General features: G+C 59.2%; 1 protein-coding gene across 1 annotated transcript; it reads right to left on the reverse strand.

Annotated features, from left to right (window-relative positions):
• Window positions 1–946: 946 nt before the first annotated feature.
• HCRTR1 (hypocretin receptor 1) lies at window positions 947–9,537 on the reverse strand. The gene is made up of 8 exons (XM_077898763.1): window positions 9,368–9,537; window positions 7,896–8,219; window positions 7,495–7,673; window positions 6,093–6,336; window positions 5,500–5,615; window positions 4,404–4,630; window positions 3,243–3,364; window positions 947–1,780 (listed from the first exon to the last, which is right to left on the reverse strand). Exons 2-8 carry the CDS (start codon window positions 8,098–8,100, stop codon window positions 1,590–1,592), a joined length of 1,284 nt encoding a protein of 427 aa, XP_077754889.1. The 5' UTR covers window positions 8,101–8,219; window positions 9,368–9,537; the 3' UTR covers window positions 947–1,589.
• Between the last annotated feature and the right edge of the window lie 3,226 nt (window positions 9,538–12,763).

Below are 12,763 nucleotides of genomic sequence, written 5' to 3' on the forward strand. Positions count from 1 at the left end.
GTTGGTCCTTGTGGGTATGGTTGGTTCTGAGCTTGGGAGTCAGCCCTCACACATGGTTCTGCCCCCTGCACCTCCAAGCCCAGCTACACAAAACTTCACAAACAGCTTTGGATCACAAGACCAAGAGAGTGAGGAAGGAGCAGGGCAGCCCATCCCTGGCAGCAACCGCCCATCTGTGGAAGTGCCCACAAGTACTGGGTTGGTGAGTCACCCAGAGAGTGGGTGAGATACTTAGGCCATACCTTCCACCTGCTCTGGGAGAAGTGGGATGCCTAAGAGGAGGGGTGCGTAAGCATTCCTGGACCGGACTCCTGGCAGGACCATAGTTTTGCCCCATTTTTTGACGGGTGAGGTCAGAAGGAGCCCGAAGCTCCATTAATCAAGTTAAGCAGAGCCGGTGGTGCGCACGGCCGAGCTGGCCCCTGCCAGATGTCTCCCGCCCCTCGGCAGAGCAGTACTTCAGAGTTCTCTCCACTTCCTGCTCTGGCAACGAGGATCAGGGCCTCTGGCAGCCCTCTAATCATCTTGGTGGCAGACGGAGCACGTCTGTGGCTTTCTCTTTTTATCCTGTGAGTTCATAGAAAATAAATGCAAGCCTGATTTCCAAGAAGGTGAAGATCAGTCTGTTAACCCCACTGTCTGCCCTTCCCCCTGGCCCTGCATCTCCCTTACCTCCCATAAGCCACTGGGCCCATAAGCAGACAGATGTGTCAAGGATCCAGGTCCTGGGCATCAGAGGATTGGCACCACCTGAGGAGGCAGCACTGCGTGTGCTGTGAATCCTGGCTGGGAGCCCATCTGGGATCCCGTGTATTGGGGGCGGGGGTGAGGGTCAGCAGATATCATTCCAGTGCTGCCTTGTCTTCTCCCTTCCCCCATGCTCCCCCACCTTCTCTCTCCTCACCTAAGCAGCACAGATTTTGCGCAATGATAAGGAAAGGGAACATTCAGTGCCAGGCTTTTAATTACAATTGCTTCAGGCTGCTGGCCTCCATGCCAAATGGCCACACGGAGAGTGTTCTATCACACCAGAAAGCCAACAGGGTCCAGACTGTGGTGCGTGCACCCGGCACCTGGTTAGGGATGGGGCTGTGTGCCTACCAGGGAAAGGCCAGACCCAGATTAGTTCACGTGGGCCTCAGAGCAGCTGGGCTTTAGCTGGAACCGCTGGGCCAGATGGAATTGCCCGCTGAGACCCTTAGAGCAAACTCCAGGGAAGGCCTGTAATTGGGTGGGAGAGGGATCTTTGGGAGGAAGGCCAAGCTGCGGAAGGATGATGGGGATGGATGATACCATGGGGCACAGCCACGCAAGAGGAATATGATAATCCTGTCCACAACACTTCACAATCTACAAAGAGCTTTCCGCTTTTCCGAGCATGCTTAATCCTCCCATCAATCCTGCTTAGGAGACAGGGCTCAGAGAAGGGAAGTCACTTGCCCAGAGTTAAACAGGCAGAAAGCCAGGTTTGGAGCCCTGGCCTCCCACTGCATCCAGCAGTTTCCACGAGGAGGTGGGTCCCCCAGGAGCCAGAGGAGCAGCCCAGGCAGGAAACAGCTTGGCCCCCACCGGAGCCACCAGGGCAGCCCTCAGGGCAGCACCGTGGTGACACTGGTGAGCACCACGTGCTCTGGGACTTTGGAGACGGAGCACCGGCTGTGCAAGGACAAGGACTTGTGGCTGGCAGAGGAGCGGGGGCTGGGGGCCTTCGGAGAGCCGCAGGGACCCAGGCCAGGCAGGCAGCAGGAGAAGGCGGCCTTAAACTGCTCCCGGAATTTGCCTTGGTTGGAGACAGAAGACACAGCCATAAGGAGATGGATGAAGCAGGAAGGGCCTTGGGCCCAGGGACACCCACGCAGCTCCAGCCAAGCTGCCAGTGAGGGGGTGGGAGGGCAGAGTAGAGCTGGGAAAGAGAAAGCCCCAAGGCGACCTCGTCACTGCCAGGGAGAGTGAGGACAGAGGCCCCAGAGCAGTTCCCAAGGAGAAATGCAATTTTCATCTGATTCCTTGACTGCGCTCTGGCTGTGAGCCCGGCTCAAAACGTGGTGTCTGGCTCAGGGGCCTGGGGCCACCTCTGCCCTCCTTGGCGTGTAGGTGGAGGGGCTCAGACTCACCAGCTGTGGCTAGGCTTTCCCCCACCTGTGCTCCCCACAGTGATGGGAAGGACAGAACCAGCTTGCAAGAGGCACTGTGCTGGGCACCTCTGCCTTGCCCCCCCCACCCCCACCCCCGGTCCCAGCACCCCGAGAGGCAGAAACCTCCTTGACCATGCCTCATTGCCCAACAAGCCTCTCTGGGGCCCCAGCAGAGGCAGGCACACAGTAGGTGCTTAGTGAATGGGGACCAGACTGGAATGCCCGGCAGGAATCTGCCTGCCGCCTCTCCCCCTGAGCTGGAGACCACCAGCTAGCCTTTGGGGACTAATTCCTTAGTCTCACTGAGGATTGGGATATGGACCCCCAGCTCCTCCTTCTTCAGCCTTTTCTCAAAGAGTATTGTTCCCAGGCTTGAATAGTCATCTGGACCTGTTTGTTAGGCCTAGATCTGGAGCCACGGGTCTAGCAAGCTGCACTTCTGCTGAGCCCAGGTGCATCCGAGGGTGGAGGTGTGGACAGTGGGACAGCAGAGGGGAGAGGCCTGGGGTAGGGCTAGGGGACTGGGGATGCCTGGAACTCCAGACAGGGGAGCAAGAAGGCTGGTACTGGAGGCAGGTGGATCCAGGGACAGCCCCTCACATCCTGGCCACTCTGCCAGTACGTGTCTAGCTGGGCATGGGGAAGCCCTTCCCCAGCCAGGGCTGCCTCTGCTGGTGACCCTCCATTACCTGGATGACTTGGTTATGCAGTCATCCTCTTAGGTAGGAGCTCAGGGCCCTCTTCCCATAGTTCCTGGCTCCCCCCAGAGCCTGCGTTGGCCAGACAGGGGCTGACGGGAGGTGAGCTGGCCTAGGTCTTTCCTGTCTCACCCACTCACTGATTTGTATGGTCTGCACAACTGGATCCTGGGTGCTGGTCAGCTGGTTCTGGCAACTTTTGGGAGCGTGGCCTGTCTCCACTCAGACCAGGGTCGCAGGGGTAAATCTTCCCCGAATAGGACTTTCCAGAGCCAGCTCAAGACCCCCAGGCAGGAGCAGAGACATCCTCTCCTGCCATCCCTTTATTTAGCCCGGATCGGGGGCGGGCAGACTCCTGTCCCAAGGACACCTACCACCCTCAGTTGCTCTGCCTCCCCGGGCCACTCACCGCTGAGGAAGTTGTAGATGATGGGGTTGGCAGCGCTGTTGGCATACACCAGCCAGTGGGAGAAGGTGAAGCAGGCGTACACGGCTTCTCGGTCACTGGATTGGCGGAACATCCCGAACACCCTAGGACCAGGGGGAGGACAGTCAGAAATGGAGTATGTGTGTGTGTGGTGGGGGGAGGGGGCAGGAGTCACTACCCTTATCTAAAGCACAGGAAAGCCAAGGCTCAGAAAGGGAAAGTGAGTCAACCAAGGTCACACTGCTCACGAGTGGCTGTAAGGTATGGGTTCCCACAGCCCCTTCGGTCCACCAGCTGACCCTTTCCTGGGCCTTTAGGTCTGGGGTCTTGAGCACAGAGAGTTTGACCAGGGGAGGTGTAGGGACAGGGACCAGGGGTTCATCAACTCAGTCACCCCACCATCTGATCTCCATCCTCGTGGCAACATGAGAAGTCAAGACATCATCCATTTTTTCAACAACGGAGGTGCAGAGAAGTAAAGTGACGCAGCCAGGAAGTGGCCAAGCACAAACTCACACTGAGATGGTCTCATGGCACACAGCCCATTGCTCTTTCCCTGCACCCCGTGGCCCCACCTGCTTCTGGTGCTCTATCCTTCCAGACACCTGCGGGGCCTGGTCCCTTGCTGCTTCCCTGAATTCAGGTCTCTGTCAAATGTCATTTCCTTAGGTGAGCCTCTCCCCATTTTTTTTTAACCATTGTGTCTAAAAAAAGATGAAAAAATAAACACACAAATCCCCGCCAACCCCTGTCACCGTCACTCTCTGACCTCTTCCCCTATTTGTCTTCATAGCCCTATCGCTGCCTGCCAGGACGGTGGAGACTCATTCCTCTCCCTGCCCCCAAGATGTAGACTCCAGGAGAGCAGAGACTGTCTTGTGCACGTGGTCACCGTGCCCCCAACCCCTGCGAGCTGATGGTTGAGTGAATAGATGGGAGAAATGTCACAATATCCCACCAGCAGCTCACACGGTTATTATTCACATTTTACAGGCTGGAAATTGAGGTTGGGAGGCCCAGAAAAGGTCATTACTATGATCTGCCGCAAGGCCACACAGTGGGCGAGGGCTAGAGCCCCGTCTTTCTCCAAAGCAGAGAGAGCGCCTTCCTCTGAGGCCACAACCTCTGCCCTCATGCTCTCACCTCTTGAGGACATTGAGGACACTGATGGGCAGGTAGCAGAGGGCAAAGACCAGCAGCAGCACCATCAGCATCTTGGCCGTCTTCCTCCGCGCTCGCATCTGCTTCACCTCAGCCAGGAAGGCCCGGGCCCGAGGGGGGGGTTCCGCGCTCAGGCCGGGCCCCTGGTCCTCCAGCTGGTCCGAGGGCCGCTTCCAGTTCCTCACCAGGGCCGATGTGGTGCCAGGGATCTGTCGGGCACACAGAGAGAGCAGCGGTGGGTGGAGCTCCCTGGGAGGGCCCTCCTCCTTCGCCAGGTCCTGCTCCGGGTGGACCCTGGGGCAGGGTGGAGGTGGACAAGGCAGCGAGCCCTTTTGCAACAGGGAGGAACCCAATATTCGTGACGAAGACCAACACTCTGGACTGGAGGGTGAACAGTCTCTCACAGAGTCCTGCTTCCGCCCAGAAGCTCTGAGCATTCCCCTCCCCGCCCAGAACCTGCCGTTAGGTTGGTCAGTCTGCAACGGAGCCCCGAAGGGGGCCCCGGAACCAGTAAGGCTCGGCCACTCACGGCCGTGGCTAGTTGGCCGCCCTTACTCAGCGCATGCAACGTGGGTACTGCGGCTTCTTTGGCTGGATAGTTGTGAAGACATTGCAAGCAATGTGCCAAATGTGGCAAAAACACAGAGGTGCTGTGGTGGGGGGGTGGGTGCTGACCTGAGCCATGGAGGGCCCCTGGCCTTCCCCTCGCTGGCTGAGGGATTCAGGAGGAGTTGCTATGCCTCTCTGAGTCTCTGTTTTCTCATATATTAAGTTGAGGATAATACATGATGGCTGAGAGGAGGCAAGACTAAACAAAGCTGGAAGTACATGGTACAATAAATGGCAGGTACTGATGTCAGAATGATGATCAGATATTAGATGTTGAAACCAATATTAGTTACCATTCGGTTCCAGGGTAGGCACCAGCACTCTGGCCTTGAGTTGGCCACATCCCTCGGCCTTGCCTCTCTCTGGTTGCAGCCAGGATGGCATGTTCTGAGGCGAGGGACTGTCTATTCCCTTGGACCACTACCCCATTTCCCACCAACCCAGATAGTGACCCCAGAGTGGGCCTCACCTGGCGGCCCCAGAGCTTGCGGAAGATCTGGAAATAGGCCATGGCCATGAGGCCCAGTGGGGCCAAGTAGGTGACAATGAAGAAGCAACTGTGGTAGATCTTGGGATAGAGGTCATCTGTAGGGGTCAAGAGATACAAGGCCAAGAGGTCCTCCCATTCTGGGAGCCTCTAGCCTGTTCCACTTAGCAATGCCACCCTGCCCCAACTAGAGCCACAAAGTCAAAGCAAGCAGCGGGGCCTCACACAGACACCATGGCAGAGAGACCCTCGCAATGCGCAGCCTGGCGGTGTCCATCCTGGAGGGAGCCCTAGCAGAGGCCTAGACTGGAGGAGGTACCCTCTGTGGAGGTATCTCTGGGCAGATGTCTGCTCTGTGGCATCCATCAAGGGACGGACACCTGTTCTATGGCATCCATCAAGGGGTTCCCCACCCTGGGAGTGTACCTGATAGAAGCCTGCTCCAGGGTGTCTTTTGGGAGATAGCCACCCTGGGAGTGCCCACCGCAGGAGTGCACCGACAGACGCCTCCCCTAAGGGTACGTGTCCCAGAGGCACCCACTTCAGGGATGCCCACACAAGGCTCCCACCATTACCTGCCCAGTGTTCATCACACACAGAGAAGAGGCGGGTGCGGTTGGCTAGCTCAGGGAGCACGCTGCTGCATTCCATGACGGCAGCCTGAGGTACCATGACAGCCAATGACACAGCCCAGATGCCCAGGATGGAGCTGCGGGCGCGCCGGGCGGTGCTCTTGAACAACAGCGGGTGGCAGATGGCATACCAGCGGTCCAGGGCGATGAAGCTGAGAGTCAGCACTGCCACCGACACAGACACGGCCTGCCCCATGGGGACACAGCGTCAGCCCTCTCGGGGGCCACTCACAGACATGGGATGAGAGATCGAGGCTCAGGTGGGGTGCGGATCCTGACCACACTGCTTGCTTGTGTCGATTTGAGCAAATCACTCTCTTTCTCTCTCTGAGCCTCATCGGCGAAATGGGACTATGTCATCCACCTGGCAGGATTCTTTTGAAAATCCATGAAATCGTGGGTGGAAAATGTCTAGGTTCGAGACCTAGCACATAGTGGGTGCTTCTCTACTATGATTAATAACTTATGCTCATGGAACCTACTACGTGCCAGACACAGTTCTCATTATCCTCACAACAACCCCATCCCTATGTTACAGATGAGGACACTGGGGCACAGAAAGGTTAAATAATTTGTCCCCAGTGAATTTCCTCCCCAGCCTGTCTGTTCTCAGCGTTCCCAGGGTTAATCCACTGAATGGAAAGCCTTAAGACAATGGAAATCCAAGAGGCATTTCTCTCGGCCCAGGGATGCCATTCTTTCCCCGGTGTTAGGAAAGAGCCTAACTCAGGGAGGCAGACATGAGTCCAGGCCAGAGGTGGAGGCGGGTACTGCCTCCAGGAGTGCGGGCCTACCGTCTGGGGTACAGGAAGAGGGCTGAGGGATGCAGCTAAAGGGCAATTCTGCCCTCTTTCCACTCCACCAAACCCGTTGGACATCCTGATTCCCACCTCTGGGGGGGTGGGGTGGGGAGGCCCTTTGGAAGGTTCCTTTGGAACCAGGGTGGTTGGGATGAGGAGAGACTTTCCAGTGGCCCCCCTGGAACCAGGGAGTGGGCCCAGCATGCATTTGTGTCTGTCCCCATGGGCTTGTGCCTCTCTCCTCTCCTGTGTGCCCAAGTACCCGGAGGTGACTGTACATGTGTCCAGTGGCTGTGTGCATGTGGGTCTGCGGGTGTGACCAGGAGGGGACTCTGTATGAATATGTGGGGCTGTGTCTGTGTCCTCAAGTGTCAGGCCTCATGGCCTGGCCTTGCTGACAGTAGAGGATGACACTGCAGAGGAACTGAGCCACCGAGTCCTGTCTGAAAGGCAAGCCTGAGGGTCACTTAGGTCTATGCAAGGCCATGGTCTTTGTACCTGGGGTGACAGAGGGGTGGTGAACAGCACCCCTGGGTGGAGCTCACCTGTAGGTAGGGGATGACTTTGCAGAGGGTATGACCGAAGAGCCAGGACTCAGTGATGTCTACCAGCAGGCTGGCCGGGAGGCAGATGGCTGTCACCAGCACATCAGCCAGGGACAGGTTGACAATGAAATAGTTGGTGACCGTCCTCATGTGGTGGTTCCTCCACACGGCCAGGCAGACTGCAGGGCAGGTGGGGAGGTGGGAAGAGGAGGAGGAGGTGAAGCCAGGGGCAGAGTCATGCGGATCCTTGATCCTCCTAAGCAAGTCTCTTCCCCCATGCCACCCATCCCCAAACTACCCAACCAAGGGAGATGGGGGAGAAGGAGAGAGAGAAGCCAGGCCCAGGTCACCTTCCAGTCCCCAGAGAAGTCCACACCACCACAAGCAACCTAAACACCTACCCAGCGTGTTGCCCACCAGGGCCACTAGGAACACAGCCACGTAGGCAGCGATGAGGACCCACTCATACTGCTTTGGGTACAGGTAATCGCGCCACAGATAGCGCAGGAACTCGTCTTCATAGTCGGGAGGCACCAGTGACGGAGACAGCTCCCCGCCGCCGGTGGGGGTCCCAGTCTGGGCCCCTGGGGTGGCTGAGGGCTCCATGAGCTCAGGAGTTGCTGATGCCGAGCGGCATCCTGGGCCCTGCAGGGGGAGGGGAGCCCGGCCAGGCCTCAGCCCACTTCCCTAGCACGCAGGTCTCTGGGGTCCCAGCCCCAAGGATCCTGAAGGAAGGAGGGGAGGAAGAAAGAGAGAACATTAGGAATGTGCCAGGCAATTGGCATATAAGCTCCCTCTTAATTCTCACGGTGCTGTCAGGTTGCGGTGAGCCCGAAATTGATGGAGAAAGACAGATGTGGCTTGCATCTCAATTCCATATGCAAGTTGTTCTTGGATACCCTACGTCTCCCCTTCCAGCCTCGGTTTCCCCATCTCGCCAAAGGAGTCATAACTGTACCAAGCTCATAGGGCCATGGTGAGGCTTAATGATCTCTAATGCGTGCCAAGTGCTTTACCCAGACACTGGCAAGGGTAGCCGGCTTCAGGGCCGACTCCGGGTACCATTAAAGAACCCTGCTTTATAGAGGCTCAGAAAGCCTGAGCCCCTTGTTTAAGGTCACAAAGCTACTATGCTAGGTCTGTCTGAATCCGCGAAACACCATAGATCTGCAAGGGGAAGCCATCCTGATTGCAAATGTTCTCTCCTGAGTCAGTTCACAGGCCTGAAATTTTGGTTAAAAAAATGGTCGAGGGAGGCGTTGGAGACCCAGACCCCGCCGGCCAGACCTGGACCCTCCCGGTACACACGCAGGGTTGCTGGAAGGACTGAGGACCTCCCTGCAAGAGAGAGGAGAGCCCCAGGCCCAGCGGCCAGGCCCTCAGCCCCCCAGATCGGCTCCACTTGAATCCCCGCGGCCGGGATGCGCCCCGATGGCCGCCAGGGGTCGCTGGGCCGGCGCGCAGGCCGCTTTCTCCATTCATAAATCGGGCCTCGCTCCCCGCCCCTCCGCGCTCGCTCAGACCCTCCTGCCCGGGGCTGGGCAGGGACGCCCCCGGACGTGTGTAGGAGGGTTACCGGTCCCTAGAGACCCCTGGGGGAGGGCAAGGGGCTCCTTCATACCCCCTCCAAGTGCCGGCGGACCCACTCCCCCAGCGGGACCTCCCTGCACCTCGGGGGCGGTGGGGGGCTGCGGGGAGAAGGTGGAGGAGCGAGGGCGCTGGGGGTTCTGCAGAAGCCTGCGCGGAGGAGGGCAGAGCCTCCCGGGGACCCTGCCTCCCAGCACCCAGCTCGTGCCCTGAGGCTCTTGGCTCCCGCCGAGGGTCCTTTGGAACCCGCACCCCGGGCCTGGGGGGGGTCCCCCAAGCCCCGCACCTGTTGGCTCCGGGACCCCGGCGTCCTCGGCTGCTGGCCCCCGGCCCCCGCACCGGGGACTCCGCGTCCCTGCCCCCGAAGGCCGGGCTCGGGGGCCCCGGGCCGGGGGAGAGGTCGGGGCAGCCCCCTCCCGAGGCTGCGCCGCCTGGGCTCGCTCGGCTGGGCGCGAGCCGCAGCTCCTCCGCGGGCTGTTGCTGGGCGCGGGCTCCGCCGGGCTGCGCGCCGCGGGGAGGGGGGGCGAGCGGGAGGGGCGGGCCGGAGGGAGCCCCCAGCCGGTCTGGGCTCCGTGTCGCCCAGCCCGAGACCGGGAGGGCGGGGGAGACGCTCGTTCCTCCTCGCCTGCCGCTCCGTGCTTCCATCCCACCTCCATTCATGCTTCCAGCCGTTCGTTCATTCATGCGTTCGCGTTCGCTCGGCTTCTCCGTGTCCGCTCGCCGCTCGGCGTTCAGAGCGCACCTACTGTGTGCCAGCGCGGCCCTGGGCAGCCCCGGGGGGCCACAGCGCGGGGGGGTCCCAGCCGCACCTCCCCTCGCGGCCTCCCCTGGCTGACGAGGACGGTGGCACAGGTGGGTCGCGGGGTGAGAGCGGCTGCTGCCCTGGCAGGTGCAGCCAGCTCCCAGAGGGGCCGGGAGGGAGCCCCGGCCTGCCCATCTCCCAGCCCCCCTTCTATCTGCCCCCAATCCTTTCCTTCATACCTGCCCCCCACCTCCCAAGATGGATAGTGAGTGGGGGCAGGGGGAGCTGAGGGGACTCAGCTGAGTGAGGGGACCCAGAGGGGCTAATTCCACAAGCATTGACTAAGCTGTGTGTCCAGCAATGAGCTAGAATAATAGAGCCCCCTACCCACCCCATGATCTCACCTAACCTTCCTGTCAGTCCAGGCAGGTGGTTGCTATTGCCCCATTTTCCAGATGAGAACACTGAACTCACATGATTCAGTAACTTGCCCAAGGCCACACAGCAGAGGCAGAGCTGGGATCCGGACCTGTGATCCCCTCCAGGTTTACCCACCTCCTTACCAGACGGAGGCGCCCTGTCCTCACGCAGTCCCAGGCTGGGTGGGGGCAGGAGGCTCCCAGGCCAGCAAGTGAGCTACGGCAGCATGAGGAGAGCTGCGAAGCGGCCCAGAAGGACAGATTGATTCAGCCAGGACCTCAGGACAGACTTCCCAGGGCAGGAACTCGGGAACCTGAAAAGTGGCCTTGCAAGGGGGATTATGGTAACCACCGAGAGGGTTCCAGGTGGAGGCAACAGCAGGTGTAAAGGTATGGAGGGTGGACCTGCCAGGAACCGCAGGCAGGTGACGGGCAATCCCCTGGGCATCAGGCAGGCACCCGGACCGTGCCCTGCCTCAGGACAGGACCTCCCTAGCACATCAGATCCCACCGTCCTCTCTCAGCCTCGGAGACTCGTACTCCTTCCCTCGATGGAGGCTATTCCCGAGATGTAACCTCCATCTTCCCTGCGGCTCCTCCTTTCTCAGAGGAGCTAGAGATGGGCCATTAGGCACAGAGTGTGTGAGAGCTGAGGCAACACAGCGGACAGGTCGGTGACTTCGCCTTTCCAGAACCGAAGTTGACCCTAGGGCACGACTCTGTCCCTGGGCAGGATGGACAACGGGGTCACAGCATCCTTGTGGTTCTAGTGCTCTGTCCTGTCTGCCGGGGGTGCTGGTGGAGGTAGGGGAATGAGTGAGGGGACTCGAGAGAGGAGCGCCTGGTATGTGTGCACGCGTGCATGCATGTGCCTGTGTGTGAGGGCATGTGCATGTGTGATGCACGTATGTTTTTCTTATTTAGAAGGGCTGTGAGTGTGTGTCTGGAGAATTTAATGTGTGACTGTGTGTGCTTGTGTCTCTGAGTGTGCATGTGAGCAGAGAACAGGCTCTGGGTTGATGACTGAGGGTCACCCAGAGTGGGATGTGTGTATTGGTGTTTGTGTACACAAGGAGTGTGTGTATGTGTGTGTGTGTGTGTGTGTGTAGGGGGTGTCTGTCTGTCTGTCTGTCTGTGTCTGAGCGTGTGGTTTTGGCTCTGACAAGCATCGGCCTCCCGGCGTGTGCCCCTGTGAGTGTGGGAATGTGAGTGTGGGCATGTCTTTGTGTCCGCAGCTCCGCAACTATGGGACTTGGTATGTCTGCCCCCACGGCGATGACTCATCTAATCCCCCACGCTCACCCCCCAGCTAGAGCTGTGCCTGTCTGCTATGTAAAGGCCAGGGAGGGGACTGCAGCACAGGGTGGGATGGGAGGCGCATCGTGCAGGGACACTCAAGTGACAGCTGCAGCAAACGAGGTGCAGCTGGTAATGCGACAGGTATAGACCAATGTGTGTCTGCGTGGATGGAGGGCACCAGCGGAGCCCAGCACAGCCTAGGGCTTAGAGCCCAGCCCAGAGCTCAGGATGCCATAGTCCAGGGCCTCCCAGACACCCTGGGTCCCCCAAACCATTTTATATGGGGTGCACGCGTCTGTACGGGGAAGGAGTCACAGCTGAGGATTCGGTTTCGCAGAGCCAGTCCCATCTCCCCTTAAGAGGGATCCCAGTGACCAATTCTCCATCCTTTGGTACCCCCAGAGATGGCTGCTCTCCAGGACAAAGGATCAGGAGTGGTTCTTTCTACCCAGAGGCAACAGCTATTTCTTCCTAGCAGACCCTGGCCAGGGCGGAGGCTTTGGGCTCCCAGAGCCCTCTGGTCGTGAGTCTGGCTCCGTCAGCCCTGGTCTGAGGGTGGGAGAGCCCAGTTGTTTGGCCTGGGTAGAAGCTCAGAGAAAATCCTGCGATCCCAGGAGGGGGCCAGTGATGTTCTGGAAGACTGACAAGGGGCCGCGGTGGTTGGTCCTGGAGCCCAACAGCAGTGGTCTCTGGGAGCTCCTGGCAAAGCACCAGTGCCCAGGAGAGGCAACCAGGAACCTCACATCCTCCATCTCCAGGCTGGGCACTCAGCCCTGGCACCTCTTCTGCCCGGGGAGGGCCACCCTGAAGCCTTTGCTTTGCCTGAGCTGTCTGTCAACTGGTGGCCACATGACCTCTTTCCTGGAACCAGCCAGCGACCCCCCCCCCCCCCCCCCCCCCGGCCTGGTTGATCTAATCCCGAACCTCTGAGCCACAGGTCCCTGTCACATCCATCTTTAAGTGCTATCCCCGGGCACTGGCCCTAGGTGCTGTCTCCCCCTCCTGCCCAATCCTGGTGTGACTTACAGTAACCTCTGTCAGGCTAGGACTAGAATAATCAAAATATAATTGGGTTTTCGACTTGCTAATGCTGCCACAGGCCTGGGCTGTGCATGGGAACACTCTGAGCAGGGCAGAGGTGCCTTTTAGAAGAACAGAACTCTGCAGGCAAGCAGAGGTGTGCAGAAGGGCTGGACTGCAGGCCCCGAATGGGGGATTCTGA

Source organism: Canis aureus, chromosome 5 (assembly GCF_053574225.1).
Source record: "Canis aureus isolate CA01 chromosome 5, VMU_Caureus_v.1.0, whole genome shotgun sequence".
Classification (NCBI taxonomy): Eukaryota; Metazoa; Chordata; class Mammalia; order Carnivora; family Canidae; genus Canis; species Canis aureus.